This window comes from Haliotis rubra, unplaced genomic scaffold (assembly GCF_003918875.1).
Source record: "Haliotis rubra isolate DU_JTF1 unplaced genomic scaffold, ASM391887v1 Scf268, whole genome shotgun sequence".
NCBI classification, from domain to species: domain Eukaryota; kingdom Metazoa; phylum Mollusca; class Gastropoda; order Lepetellida; family Haliotidae; genus Haliotis; species Haliotis rubra.
The window spans coordinates 486,032-502,175 of NW_025766758.1; the positions used below are offsets into that span (position 1 = coordinate 486,032).

The window sequence follows — 16,144 nt, forward strand, 5'->3', positions numbered from 1 at the left end:
AGCGATGGCAGTTCCAGTACATCTAGAGACGATGAATTATGCATCATCACTGCACTTTGTTGGGATTCTGGGGACAAGTCTTCTTGACATATTATCGGAAGTCATGATTCCAGAACCGGACATTGCTCCGCTTCCATTACAGACATGGCAAAGGTACCTACAACGTAGGATATGAGCAGATTTCTGGGAAGATGTTCATCTCACCACATAATCGCATGGTCGTCTCAGAGGATCGTTGGGTCTAGATACAAGCCATGGTAGCTCAAGCACTACTCTCTCCGTTACCACTACGAAGTTGGCAGAGCCTACTCAGTCTTCTCACGTCAGCTAAAGACATGACTCGCAGAGGAAGACTACAACTACAAGACTACAACTACAAGTGTTCGTGAACGCCCATCTCAACAGTCTGGACCCCTTCGTGTTACCGGACAGTCTGAAACCGTATCTTCTATGGTGGACTCGGAAGTCGAATGTCTGTGGAGGAACCTATTTATCAGAGCCGGAGTGCAGCACTCATCTCTACGTAGATGCATCGCTTCAAGGATGGGGAGCTCACTTTGACAACGAAGTGGCAGCAGGGAAATGGTCGAGTCAGGAGCAGAGCCTGTACATCAACATGCTCGAGATGAAAGCAGTAATATACGTCTTACTACACTGGTCCAGCATACTAAGGAACGCACAACTGATGATCCATACAGAAGTCGGAGACGGTGTTTGCTAACCACTACCTCAGAGACGTTGCTACCGAGGATGTCTCCGGCATTCACCAGCTTGGGCCTCTTGTTGTAGCACAACAATTGACGGTTCCACAAAGGCGCTGAGATGGATCTCACCCTTTTATCACGCGACTTGTAAAAGCCAACGCTCTGGAGAGCTAGAGCTTTAGAGTCCATGCGCACGTCTAGGGCAGACCAGCATGAGTGATAGACCCTGCTTCTCCACTGGACATGGAGTTGCATAAATCCACACATAATGTCAGAAGAAGAGTTCCTGAGAAATATGACAAGTTGTGGTTCCCCCCTCTCTCTCTCTCTCTCTCTCTCTCTTTCTCCTCCCCCCAACTCATCAGAGGAAGCTGGAAGAAAAATAGGATCAGCACAAGTGCCATCATAAGTTCCCATGGGGGGTATGCAGGACGTAAATCTACAGCCAATGAATCCAGAAGTGGCCTGACCCACCACCGGTTCCGTTGGATTCTACAAGCAAAAGAGCATGAGTCAGGATAAGGAAAAATATGTAATTTTCTGGCTAAAATTGATGTTTGATACTTATCCTGACTCATGAGGTCAGACCTCCCAACCGCCCCTCATGACACTCTGAACTTCCCGGTAATCTGGGTGTCGGGCTCATATACGGAGAGAGTGACAAGCATGGCTGGTCAGATGACCAATAAGGGCGGCAAAGGGAGGCTACTCGTGGGGTGAGTGATTTTACGTCCGCTTTTTAGACGGGAGCTTCAAAAGGGGATTCAAGTGTTCCACTATCATTCGCAAGAAGAAGGAGACAAGCAAAAGAGCATGAGTCAGGATAAGTATAAAATATCAATTTTAGCCAGAAAATTACATTATCTTTGCAGAATAAAAAACAATAGTTACTTTCATCATGATGGAAAATGTTCAATGTTGCATATTTTTAATTGATAATTAGTTGATGTAATGTAAAGTTTTAACCCAAACTTTCTTTGTTCTAGCATGCCAGGCATCTCTTCTACAAGAGTTAACTCCCCCACAGCCACTACTCCATGTTCGTCGACAACATCGACGCCATCAATGGGAGCAAGGCCAAAAACTACAGTGAAGTCTGAGAGCAATATTTCAAAATCAGAAGCACATTTTACACAAGTTAAGAAAGATGATAAAACAGGTGGGTATTCGTGAGCAGTCAAATAACATGTGTTTATTTTGTTATCTGTATTTGTGATTACTTGTCATTAAAACGACACCCCTGATTTCCTATTACTGATTGGATTGATGATATTATGAGGTTCCATGTGGGGATCCTTGTTGGAATAGGTCCCAGCAACTAAGTGGATCATGTGGTCAGGTTCTGTAACCTGCTTGGACAGTTCCAACATCATCAATCACTGGATTACAGTCAGGCCCCGGTAATCCGGTCCTCGTTAATCCGAATCCACCGACTTCCGAACGCTACTCACCGGGCACCAAATCATCTCCCGATATATTGTATATAATTGACACCTCGTTAATCCGATGATTCAGTTTCCGCCTCCGAACGCTGGTCAGTCGGAACGGATTGGACTAATTAAGTTGTAAACAGCTGCGTTAATCCGAACGATTGAAGTTGACCGCGCTGCTGACTGGTCCACCCAAAGTGACACGTTGTTTGTTTAGCGACTCATCCCTTTGATCCCTTTATCATAAGTGATATGGAAATTTCGACGACCACGCTGTTTTGGGACTTCAATCCAGAAATATATGCTCGGTACTGAATTAAAATTATGAACTATTATTTTTCCTTATCCTGACTCATGCTCTTTTGCTTGTCTTCTTCTTCTTGCGAACATAGTGGAACACTTGTATCTCCTTATTTGAAGCTCCCTTCAAAATAAAATCACTAATTGGTACTCACCACGAGTTGCTTCCCTTTGTCTCCCCTGGCGGGAAAAGGTGTCGCCACCTTCTGCCCATGTGCTTCACTCTCTCCTTCTTCGCCCAGTGAGCAGGATGTGAGAGCGCCTCGTGTCTCCTTACACACCATATCCTTTGATAATCTCTTAGTTTTTACCTCTCATAGGTTACTATAGAGGTATAGCTAGTATCCTTTACTATTTGTATTGATTAATTATCGTATTTCTACTGTTTATTCACGTGTATTCGTGGATTGTTCAGCTAGCTTTATGTTGATGAAAAATCTGTACGATTTGTAGATTACGCTTTTCTGCCTCCGATCCACATGTAATATGCCCTAGTTGTTCTACTGTAATGCGTTTAATTCACGTTGCAGTTACTGCATTAATTTATCCCTTTCTGCATTTAATAAATATCATCTTTGCGTCTTAAGACGTGCTGCAGATAGATCACGCAAACAAGGGCAAAACATGGCAGAGAATCCAGATATTCCATCCAGTCAGCTGCTAGCGATCGACCCTCTCCCGTCTGGTGTTCTGCTAGAGACCCCTGCGGTAGAGGAACGTGGGACGCAGTCCGTTACCTCGAAGAAACGACCGCCTCCCCAGACATCCCGTCATTGCAGACCAAGTCTAAGAGGGCCTCATCGTCGCCTCAACGCAGATTGAGGACTCCAAACTGGCAGCGCGAGACTTCCAAAGGAAAAATTCACGAAGACAGCGAGAACTTCTCAGCCGAGATCGCTCCAGCAGCAGAATTGGTCTCTACGATGATCAGCCGATAATCATCCCTGACTTTACGGGCAGAAGAAGCTGACCGGTGTCAGCGACTGTGACTTCTGCAGAGATCACCATGCAGCCTGATGCCTCTACACCGACGTCAGACGTTATTGATGTGAACCCCATCGCAGAGAAGACGCCGACGACTTCGTCACAGATCATCCCAGAAGACATGATGCGGCAGATTATGAACATCATGGAGGACCACTACAAACTGCAGAAGCAGGGTCCGAGCCTTCGCAAAGGCTCCAACGTAGACAGCACCCCAGAGGCACCCCCAGTCAACGTAGCAGCCAAGACGATGTCACCTTCGCGAAGGTCATATCATCGATCCCCCGGACCGGACGCAAATGAAGCGAAGGACATATGATTCCAGATCCTCATCATCTAGAAGAACATCGAGGGACTATAGAAGAGCTTCGCGAAGCTATCAACGTTCACCTCACAAGTCTCCGAGAAGATCATCCCATAGACGATCTCCACTTCGTTCATCACCAGGTCGATCACCCGTCAGATCTCCACATAGAGCGGCGCACAAGTCAACTAGATCGCCACAAACCTCATCAGATATACAGACAGCTACACGCAGTCCCGAAGAGCATCAACAATTTGTTAATGATGATGGTATTGAGGATGATGGAGGAATCATATTTTCTGATGCAGAGATACGGTATTGGATGGTCAATAACCTAGATCTCACATCACCATCTAAAAGTGGCAATACAGCAGCAGACGTATTTGATGAAGGAAGACGATCCAGATGCAATCACTCTACCCCGATCGACCCGATTGACGGCAGTGCCACAGAATCTAGATGCAGCTTTCCAGAAAGCCAATGAAAGTTCAGACACCACATCTGCCCAACTTTCATGCCAAGAAGTTCTCCGCATAACATGGACTCCTTCTACAAAGCCCAGGACATCGATGAGAACTATAAGATCATCAGCGATGTAAAGAACAAGATTTACAAGATGGATGATGCATAGGATGTTGGCTCATATAGAAACCATGGCGAGGTGCGGTATGTTCTTTGGGTTAAATAGATCTAGGACGATCAATGAGACTCTTATTACTAGATTCCGGGATTCCACGATGGAAGATGATAGAATGATTTATTCTGCCTTACTTATGCAAAAGAAAGATCAGCAGTTTTAGCGGATCATCTTACATCTGTTTCAGCAGCACTGACCTTGGCTTCGTCGTCAAGGCCTCCTCGCTTCCTGTAATTGGGGAGAACTTTACAGCCCCACTTTATACAGCCCGTGGTAGAATACAACATCCATCTTTGGACGGAGAAATCGACAAAGTCGCCAAGAAGTCTCTAAGGATTCCAGGGAAGTCCTTATGATTAAATCGATGGACACACTAGCCAGCGTCATTAGATCAGACTTCACAAAGATACTCAGGCAGATCTAAGTTCACGGGCCTACAAAGAGCAAGAGACAGGAAGATAGCCAGCTCTAGAGGTAAAGATTCTTTTAAATTAAAGCCCATATGGCAACTATAGAGGAGGATCAGGAAGAGGCAGGACACCCAGAGGTTCCACGCGAACTATAGGCAGCTGAAACACAGGTTGAACGACTGGAGTCTTCCACCCCCAGCCGCCGTTCCAGTACAGCCAGCACAAGTGGGTGGGCGCCTCCAACTACACTGGGAAAACTGGGGAATATTGCAAGACCCTACGTCTCCAACATTCTTCAACACGCATTTAAGTATCCCACTACAGGCCAAGCCTCCGCTGACAATCAAACCCCCCAAGTTCGATTTACAAGCAGCAACAACTACCAAAGATAAGAGGGCTGTTTCATCACTCCTATCCAAACAGGCCATAGAAGTAATAGATCAAGCAAGCGTCGAACCAGGTTTCTACTCCCCAGTTTTCCTAGTTCCCAAGAAAAACTCCCACGGAGAAATACAGACTCATCTACAACATGAGCTTTTTCAACAAGAATTATCTACGCCAAACCACGAAGTTTCATGATACATTTATCTCAGTTACGCCAGATGATTAGGCCCTATGGACTACATGGGCAGCATAGATCTACAGGATGCCTACCTGCACATCCCCATTCATCCCGATTCCAGGAAATACCCTACGATTTACTCTAGAAGGGCTACATTACCAGTGGAAAGTACTCCCATTGAATATCATCAGCCCCTGGCTATTCACGAGGATAACGCGAAACCGATTATCATATTTCTACATCAAGTCAAGGGCTACGCGAGTCGCTTTTACCTCGACGACGGGATACAAGTAGATCAAGATCCACAGCGTCTCAAACTACAGTTAAATTACATCATAAAGCTACTAACACAACTAGGTTGGTTAGTAAACTTACATAAGTCGGACCTTAGTACCATCGCAAGACCTGCAGTTCCTAGGTATTCGATTCATCACAAATTGCAACCGTATTATGGTACCAGAAGACCGTTATTCAAGATACAACAGACCATTCCACCAGCTCTACTCTCTCCGTTACCACACTTCGACAATGGCAGAGCCTACTAGGTCTTCTCACATCAGCCCAAGACATGACTGTCACAGGCAGATTGCAGTTACGTCCCTACAGGTCCTCATCAGCACATCTCAACGATGTACAACCATTCAGTCTACCAAACATCTCAGACCTCATCTACTATGGTGGACCAAGAAATGCATTATGTCTGCGAAGGGATTTGTTTAGCAGAGCAGGAATACAAAACCCATCTGTATGTAGATCGCGTCACTCAAGGTTGGGGAGCTCATCTCACCAACCACCGCGATATCAGGATTATGGAATCAGCAAGAATGCAAACTCCATATAAACAGTCTAGAAATGAAAGCTGTAATCAACGCCATTCTGCATTGGAGCACATTTCTACAAAATGCGCATCTAATGATCCATACAGACAATTCGACAGTGGCGTTTCTACATAAACAAGCAAGGCTCAACGAGATCGATGAACCTTTTGAACCTAAGCTTTCAACTGTTCGATTTAATACAAGATCTAAATCTACATGTCAGAGCAGTGCACATTCCCGAGCCAGAAATATACTAGCAGACGCTGGCTCTCTCGGCCTCATCTACCATCACCGACAGAGTGGATGATCAACAGGGAAATATTTGCACAGATAATCAAGCAATTAGGAGCCGCTAATAGACCTATTCGCCACGCGATTCAACAATCAGCTACCGACATTCGTGTCACCAGTCCCAGACCCCAAGCTTGGGCAACGGACTTAAGTCTATCATGGGAAGGCCTCAATGCGCATCGCGTTTCCGCGCCAGCAATAATACCTCAAGTATTACAGAAAATCAGACAAACACAGAGCCTACAACTCACTTTGGTCAGCCTCTACTGGTCGGCCAGAACGCGGTTTTCCCACACTAATTCAAGAAATCTGTCAACCAGCACTGGAGCTACCTAAGCGGCAAGAAACCTGTTAATTCATCCTCACACCAAACAAGTGCACGGAAACCCAGCAATGTTCCAACTACACGTATGGACTGTATACAAATGTGTTTAAACAAGAGAGGATATTCTGCCAGGGCGGCAAAAGCAGTCACGCTTGCCTTATGTTACTCAACTCGTAACTTGTAATGCGACGACAAGTGGCACAGTTTCAAAATTATGCAGCAAAGAAAGGTTTTACAGCAAGAGAGGCTTCACAACCTCAAGTGGCAGACTATTTGTGTTACCTGCGCCAAAACAAACATTTAAAAGGTTCAACGATATCAACATATCTTGCCGCTTTAGTTCTGTAATCACCATGAGAACGGGTGTCAAATTGACAAGATCTCCAGAGTTACTGGCCTTACTACTTGAAGCATTCCAATTGGAGGACCAAAAGCGGAAGTTCCACTTCCAGCTTGGGATCTGAATGTAGTGTTACAACACCTCACGAGTGAGGTCTATGAACCTTTGGAATCAACAACTTTTGAATTTCTCTCACAGAAAACACTGTTTCTGCTATTCTAGCCACGACAGCAAGAATGTCTGAAATTCACTGCTGGATTACGAGAGGATACAGTTTGATGACAATCATAACACAGCACTCCTCGGTTTAAGATGGGATTTCATCGCTAAAAATCAACTGCCAGGTCAACCAGACAGATTATTCCACATCCCGGGCTATCCTCTATTCTCGATCACAAGATACACAAGACCTATCACTGTGTCCAGTAAGAGCTCAAAGTTTATTTACGACGATGCAAAACAAGGAGAAGATTTCTCAAACGCTTATTCATCCCCTTATCGCCACTTAATCAAACAGAAGTGTCACGGACCACAATATCTATTTGGATAAGGACTGTCATTCTCCTGCGTGCCTACAAGGCAGCAGGCTTGGACCCACCAACAGCATCAAATCCACATGAGATCAGGGCACTGGCCTCCACCCTCGCCCTACACGTAACTGTTCCTTGAACACGATTATGGAAGGATGCTATTGGAAATCTAACATGGTATTTGCTAATCACTACCTGAGAGACATCACTACAGAAGATGTCTCTGGCATTCACCATTTCGACCACTGGTCCTCGCCAGCAACTGACAGTCCCTCGTAGGCGTTAAAATATTATCCTCACAAGATTAATATGTATTTTATACATACTTATCTAGCTTATAACTCTACGGAGTTTTAGGGCTATGTATATATGTTCAGCTTAAGTTATTCAACCTTAAGCATATACTTTTGATATATTCAATTTCAGTGCCTCTATCAGAGTCACCTATATATATATATATATTATATGTATTGTTCAATATATTCATAATGTAATTCCCCTTTAATGGCTTTATATAACCTATGGTTTTTATACAGGAAACATCCTAAATCTAAGCCTTCATGAAGTTCCCGTAGGGGATATTACAGTATATCTATACAAAATCACTAATTATAAATCCAAAGTATTCTGTTACTCCCACCTCCGTCTCCGTGAGGATGCTACAAAAGAAAGAGCATGAGTCAGGATAAGGAAAAATATGTAATTTTTGGAGTAAAATTGATATTTTATACTTATCCTGACTCATGAGGTTAGCCCTCCCATCCTCCCCACATAACACTTTGGATTTCCCTGTAAGTCCAAGTGTTGGGCTCGCAAAATCAGGAGAGAGTGAAGCACATGGGCAGAAGGTGGCGACACCTTTTCCCGCCAGGGAAGACAAAGGGAAGCAACTCGTGGTGAGTACCAATTAGTGATTTTATTTTGAAGGGAGCTTCAAATAAGGAGATACAATTGTTCCACTATGTTCGCAAGAAGAAGAAGACAAGCAAAAGAGCATGAGTCAGGATAAGTATAAAATATCAATTTTACTCCAAAAATTACATTTTCGCAATGTTATTGAAATCAACGATTCTCGGACACATGCTTCGGCAGCGGGTCCACAATAACATTGTCAAAGAGCAAAGTAACGATGTAAATTGAATAAACTAATGAATAAAATCCATGATTTACGTATAGGTAGCAATTTCTTGCTTTATATGTTCAAAATAGCATTATTTTACCCAAAACTTTCATCTAAATCTAAAAGTTTTCGTTTACTAGGATGGTATCCATTGCCGTAATATGATTGGCTGCCTTAGGTCACGTGTCTGATTTTGACCAATCACGACCCATATAGCAGACTGTAGCGGAAAAAGCGTCTTCAGAAACCAATTTTATCCAATAAAATCGCTTCTTACAACTGTGAAAATACTCTCGGCAAGGGTTCAGTGATGTTGTTGATGTTCAGAGCTTTCTCGAACGATACCCACGACATCAAATTCGATTCGCCTCCATGTTATTCATAATGACGGCCAAAACGGAGGTATTTTTCCGTTGTTGTTATGTCATGTTACCGAGCGGAAAGCCACAGATATCGGGAAATAGGCTGACCATACATATTATTTAAGAAATCTTTTTATAATAATTTTCTGATTACGTAAAAATGAAAATATAAAAGAAAAAGGCACGGGCATGTTATGACATGTCACAAATGGAAAAAAATCGCCATAGTTTTTGAATAACATTGTAAAATTAAACTTCATATTTATCAACAGTAGGATTAGATCTTTTAAATGGTGTATGGGATGTAGTAGCAATAACGTTTTACAAGCTTATAATTTCCTTCATAAACATAGGCTTCATCTATGACCTCAGAGTCTCGATAGTAAGGAAAGATATCAAGGGAAAGTAACTCGGTGCATATACTGTGGTTTTAGCAGTACGAACGTTTCACTATCCGAACGTTTTTTTCAAAAAACCAAAGTGTTTGTATTAACGAGGTCTGACTGTATCTGGTCCAGACTGGATTAATCACAGGCTACTGTCATATAGCTTACTAGTACAGCGGTTTTATCCACTAGGCTACGAAGGATTGCTGTGAAGAATGTGATCGTTTGCCAGTATGAACCCTATGTTCCTCACAAGATGGGTAGTGTGTGCAGCTTACGTGCAGGATACGGGTAGCACGTGCAAGGCAAGGTATTGGCTGCCAGTTGCATCCCAGTTGATTTCAACAGTAAATACCAAACATTTAAATTGTATCTAAAGTATATCTTCGATCGGTTCATAAGTTGGATCAAAACCTCCTCCTCGGTTTTGATCCTTCACAAATACCATCGCAACAAATCTGAAATTAAGTACACAATTTAATCCTGTAATTACGCTATCTGGATATAGAAAATGTTCCAAGTAATATCTAGACTAATGTTTTTAATCTACTTTAATACCTTATTCACTATTGCTTATGTTAAATTCTGCAATATCTGCACAAACCCAATATATAAGAAAGTTCAACTTCACCACTTTTGACAAATGTAACATCAACCTTGAACGCACCAAAATATGTAGACAGGCACTGTAACTGTTAATCTCAACTTCAAAGCAAAATTGTGTTCCCTCATGTAAGCTCAACTAATTGTAGTTCATTTTAAAACATGTAACTGTGACCCTGCCTGGCTTGGATATATTCCATAATGCACATCTCATCTCGATAAGTAACACCCACATTCAAGTGCAAACACTGAAAAATTCATTAATATTTGATTTTAGTGATGGCGAATGATGAATTTAAATCATGAAGGGATACGACCTGTGAACATCCGGGTTAGAATTGATCTTCATTAACCTATGCTTGTCCTAAGAGGCGACTAACTGGTGACTGGTTGACATTTCATCGTATCCCAATCGCATAGATTATTGCTCATGATTTTGATCACTGGATTGTCTGGTCCAGACTCGATTATTTACAGAATACTGCTGCATAGTGCGGCATAAAACTAAACTCACTCACTCATTAATGGGTACAGATCATTTCTCCCAGTATGCTAGTGTAACACTACTCATTGGCAAGGAATATGTCTTTGCCACACTGGGTTCTGTGGTAAAACTGAAAAGTAATAGAATTTGAGGAATATCTGGTACGTGAGCTTGATTTCATCAATAAATTGCTATTCATCTCAGTTTTCAACCCATTTCTTATATGATCTATGATAATTGTTTTGAGTAGCCTCTGTCAATTCTCATCCATGATTTGTTTATTTCAGATTATTCCGATTTAGAAGGTGCAATAGGGTTATACACCTCCAACAGAGGAAGAGATTCCTCAGTGGGTGGACCCAACGCTAAGAAGAGCATGCCGATGAGCTTCATGGCGTCAGGAAGAGAGAGGTTAAAAAGTTTTCTCAAAGCGAGACAAGGATAAGGATAACCTAGATCTGGACTGAAATCCCTTATAACGTGAATGGGTGTGACTCAAAACTTGTGTAGTAGTTGCAGTGTTGTCTCAAGCAGACACAGTTATGCCAGTGGATATCTTGTTGATGATATCTTCAAAGATGAACTCGGTAATGGGTGTCGTGTCTCCCGGATGCATTACATAGTAGCAAGAGATTTCTTCTTGATACAAAGAAGCAGGTATTGTCCAACCTTTCAACCCTCCAACTTTCTTAAAGGGGAGATTGGGTTGGATTATTTGGCAGTCCCAGTAAGTTGTACTTCAGTACTACAAATCCTACTTTGCAAGTTGATATTTAAAGACATATATGAATTTCTCAGTTTATGATTTCACTAATTAAAATGTCTCAGAATCAAATGTGTTATTTTACAACACAGACATGAAAGTTTTATGGATGACAACATCTTCATCATCTTCATTATTGTTTGTAAGAATGTTTCATTTCGGCCTTTTAACCCTTGATGTGAATGAAGTTCAAGATGTAGCCCTGAAATACAGTTACAACTGATAAAGATGGTTTTGTCATAAGAGTTTCATGTCTTCATGTTCCTCCGACTTTTAAATAGCTATCATCGGCTCGTAAGTAGAGGGGTGTGGGTTGTGTGTGTGTGTTAGCCTAGTGGTTAAAGCGTTCGCTTGTGACACCCACATCGATTCCCACATGGGTACAATGTGGTAAGCCCATTTCTGGTGTTCCCCCGCCGTGATATAGCTGGGATATTGCTAAAAACGGCGTAAAACCCAACTCGCTCACTCACTCGTAAAGTATGATGTCTTGAACAATGCTGAAGGAAGCCATCTCATAATCTGACTTTATGTTGAAATGGTTTCTAGCTCCCAGTCCTCCTTACCATTCTTGCTGCAAAAAAGCTGAAAAGTAACCTATATTGTATCAAACAATATTAGCAGTAAATTGTTATTAACAGTTGATTGTGTATACTTGATATTACACTGTAGTTACTTTGTTACTGGCATTAAATGCCTGTTCATCATGATTCATGTGATAAGGAAGAGTATTGGTACTGACTGGGACTCCCTGGGTCCCTGCTGTACATATGTGTCCAACATTCACTTTGGAGAGGAAGTTATTGTCATGTATTATGTCCAATCATGTTCATTATTATTAATAAGTTTTGTTTCCCAAACAAGTTGCTTTTGTATTGAGATGTTAGGGGTCTCTATTAAAACTGGTATCTTTGTACGGTAATGGTTAGATATCTAGATACTTGCTTATCTTGTTGAATAATGGACTGTTTCTTCAAGGTTGTATTTTATTTGGATGAATGGAATATGTCTGGTATAGACAGCTGATTCAATCACAAACAGATGATCTATGCAGATTAATGTATCCAAGTCTTGCCAAATTACATGTTTTGTTGCGATTATGTTGCTTGGTTGTCATGGTTTCATTTTAATTAAAGAAACACCAAAAAAGGTGCATTTTACATATAGCAATGTATGGTTTGATGAAATACCTGCTTCATATATAAATAAATAAATAAATTAGCTACAGTGTTCATTCTAGGCCGCACTCTAGTGCCATTTGTGCTCTTAAATGATATGTGGTGCTCTGTACAAATATGGGCAGGTCGTGTTGACACATTCATTCAGTTTGTTTTCGCTTGACAACTAATGCAAAACTCCAAACTAAGTAGGTTTTTGTTACAAATAATATAGCACTGCTTTCCCTCACTGAAACGTGCTGAGTATTAGAAGCAGCATTAGAGGTGTCCTTTTGTATAGCAGTTCAGTTGTTTTCGGAAGTTTAACAACCGTTGTTTTCTCGAGTATCACATGAACAGTTATAATACATGTCACTAACTTATTAAAGACAGCTTTGTCTTGCACACATATCATTGTCAGAGTTTTACAATGTCTGGGTGGCACAACTTAAAGCTTAGCGGTAAACACTGCCGAACAGAAACATATGAAAATTACATAATCACTTTGGATTAGTCACTGTCAGACTGATAATAAGAACATGGCTCATTGTTGAAGTGTCCAGTTGTGTTGTTTCCAAGGTTTCTGGATGAAAACTCAGACTTACAGTTTTAGCTAGAATAAGAAAACTATTCAGTCTATGTTGAAACTTCATATGTGTTGTTAATGAACAGTGAGATTGCATAGTATTTATAGCACATTATTTATTCATATTTTTCAAATTCATTTTGGATTTATGTTAACCATTTAATAAATGTGTTGAGGAGATCTTGATTTGGTTTCTCTTCTTCAAACTGTTGACCTTACTGTATTGGAAGTTAGAAAAAGAAAGTGTACTCACACTACATGCACTACTAACTAGTGTTGTATGGCGAACAAGTTACTGCAATTTGGCATGACCCACAATATTTCTTAAAGGACCCACATGACTGAGGACAGGCGGGCCAGGGCCGACATCTTAGAAAGGCTAGAATGAACACTGCAGCTACATTTTTGCAGTAACAGACATCTTGGCAGTATATTCAGAACTAAGTGGAAATATTGTATTTTGACTTCTACCTAATCAGACATTTGGGAATGTGACATATAGCAAGAACAATAAATAATACATGCTTTGTTGAAATGTTTCTCCAGCCAGTGGTGTGTTTATGGTGTAATTTCTGGATATGTTAAGTACGCCAGCTGATAAGAATTTGTAATGATCACCAGTAAAACTTATGGACTTCAGACATTACAGCAACTGTTAATTTTCTTATTTCTATGATAATATATATTACTATTTTAATAAAATGCTTCACAAAGGCAATAATTTTTTTACTGACAACAGTGTATGATAAATGTGTGTTGTTCATTGATATAAACCTATTTGTGAAAACAACAACTTGACCCATTTGTCTCCAGCACATGCATTCCATTTGATAGAAGTCTAGTCAAGTATTTTGTGTTAATGTGTTAATTGTGCAAGATAGATCCACATCACAGAAAAAGAATTAACCTTTTCTCAAACATATTATTGGAAGAACTGAGTTCATTTGTTCAAATTTTGGACTCACAGAAGCATGCAAAAGTCACTTTTACAAAAATGTAAACAGATGTTAACAGGTCTTCCAGAGTATTTCACTGCGATCTGAAATGGCAGTTCATGTATTGAGTATCGTAGCTTGATGCTTGTGGCCTGCTTCTGGTCTGCACAGAGAAAGATTATACAATAGTCTCCAGAGATAGAAAAAAATCATTCATTTCTTTCATAGTTTAGACCATGCAAGATCATGTCTTATAAAAACAAACATATCTAAAAAATGTATGTGTTTCCAATCACAGTGTTCACAATCTAGAATGTACATGTAAATATCCTTTCTAATTATTTGCAAGCTTTTATTCACTGATTTTGGGCCCTGTCTAGTGTAGGCCTTTCATTTACAACATACAAGATTATATTACCACCATTCCATAGTTTCTTTCACTATTCAGTTCAGAGTCAAATATTTTATTGATGTCAAGTTTTTTTTTCTCAATTGTAATTGTTTCTGCAGGGAGAAAATTTAAAAAATTGTATCCATTGGTTTGAAACTGGAAGAGAAGGACTTCAAGTATGAGTCCTAAGCTTCACATATTAAGGACAAGTGTGTTTCATGTTTAGATTGTACGAGTGAAAGTGTAATTTTTCTTACTATCTGAGGTCAGATTTGACAATCATTCTGTACTGATTGCAGTCGCCAATGATGGAAGTAGACGTCCCCTCCATAGATTTTATACCTTTCATTACCTTGTACGATGTATTTCCGTGAAACCTCAGAAGCCTCTCATTAACGTCTGTATGCCTGGTATACAAACTGTGAACAGAATGTGAAATTGTCATTAACTTTCACAATGTGACTATGTGGCAGAGCTACAGATAACATTTTGGGTCACTGAGTTATGTACTCGCATGTGTTCATCTCGATTGGGTATCCTAAGTTTCCTTTGAGTAACCAAATAAATTGTACTCACCCCACTCAAACTCAATTGGGTATTTTGAAATTTTCCATTAATTTTAAAAATATAATAAAGTTAAATGTTAGTGTTTGTTATTTATATTTGATATATAATATGAGAAACGATATTAAAGACTGCAAGTTGTCAAGTTCATGTCCTGAAATAGAACCTCTCAGTATACCTCAGTTATTTTATCTATCCACCGGTACACAAGCTAAGATTTGACATTTTGTGTGTACGCATGCTAGATCACATATATTGAGTATTTACAAAAATTCAAGCTTCTTGTACGCAATAGACTTAATAGGAATTGAGTTTTCACATAAATATTTGCGTAATTTACGCAGATACACAGCTTATCTGTACCTCTGCTATGTGGATTACAAAGTTCAGTATGAATCTAGTCAAAACTATGATAATGTATTGTGTTTAGAAATATGAGATCACAGGTTAGGGGCTGGTTTTGGGGTATGTGTTGAGTTCGGATCTTTCGTTTTTAATTTCAAATCAAGTTTGCAGCAAATGCAGACCTCCTCCATACCACATGCTTGTGACACCAAAGTTGCCTTGTGAATATGTTAAGTAATAATGGATGGCTTCTTTGCGGTGCTATTGATGTGTTAGGGAATTCGGTAAGATTTTTCAGATTGTGTGCTCTTTTTACAATTGTTTCAGGGTTTGTTCAAATCTATGGATAATTTATTGATCATATGTGGAATATTTTTAATCTGTTCTTGAGATTAAAGTGATTCTTCAACCAAGCTCCATGCTGTATCTTCAGAATTAAACATCCAAACAGAAACCCAGAGTACCAGTCAATATGAGCTTGTATACTCTCATATGACACATTATTCCCCAGTTGGTTTATAATGCTTCAAAATACTTGCTATGTCATTACAGTCCACTTATGGATTTGTGTCAATGCCAATATTTATTGTGTAAATATCTGTTTCAGCACTTCATCTGTGTGTAAATTCATTTATGAGGCATGTACCTGGTCCTGTTCTTGTAACTGTACATATGAATATTTTTGTGAATAAATAATCTTTAATCAGAGTTTGTGACAATGTTGTTTTTATATATTTGCAGTATGTTTGTCATTAATAATCATGGAAATGGGGGTATTGCTGGCTGAAATGATCAAGAATTGGAAATATCATC

General features: G+C 40.3%; 1 protein-coding gene across 1 annotated transcript in view; it reads left to right on the forward strand.

The window, feature by feature from the left end:
- Positions 1 to 11,035, forward strand: part of LOC124280447 (E3 ubiquitin-protein ligase synoviolin-like) — a 35,981-nt gene extending 24,946 nt beyond the window's left edge. The window contains exons 13-14 of the mRNA XM_046716385.1: positions 1,691 to 1,863; positions 10,878 to 11,035. Coding sequence (XP_046572341.1) covers positions 1,691 to 1,863; positions 10,878 to 11,035 — 331 coding nt within the window. The remainder of the gene's footprint in view (positions 1 to 1,690; positions 1,864 to 10,877) is intronic.
- The last annotated feature ends 5,109 nt before the right edge of the window (positions 11,036 to 16,144 follow it).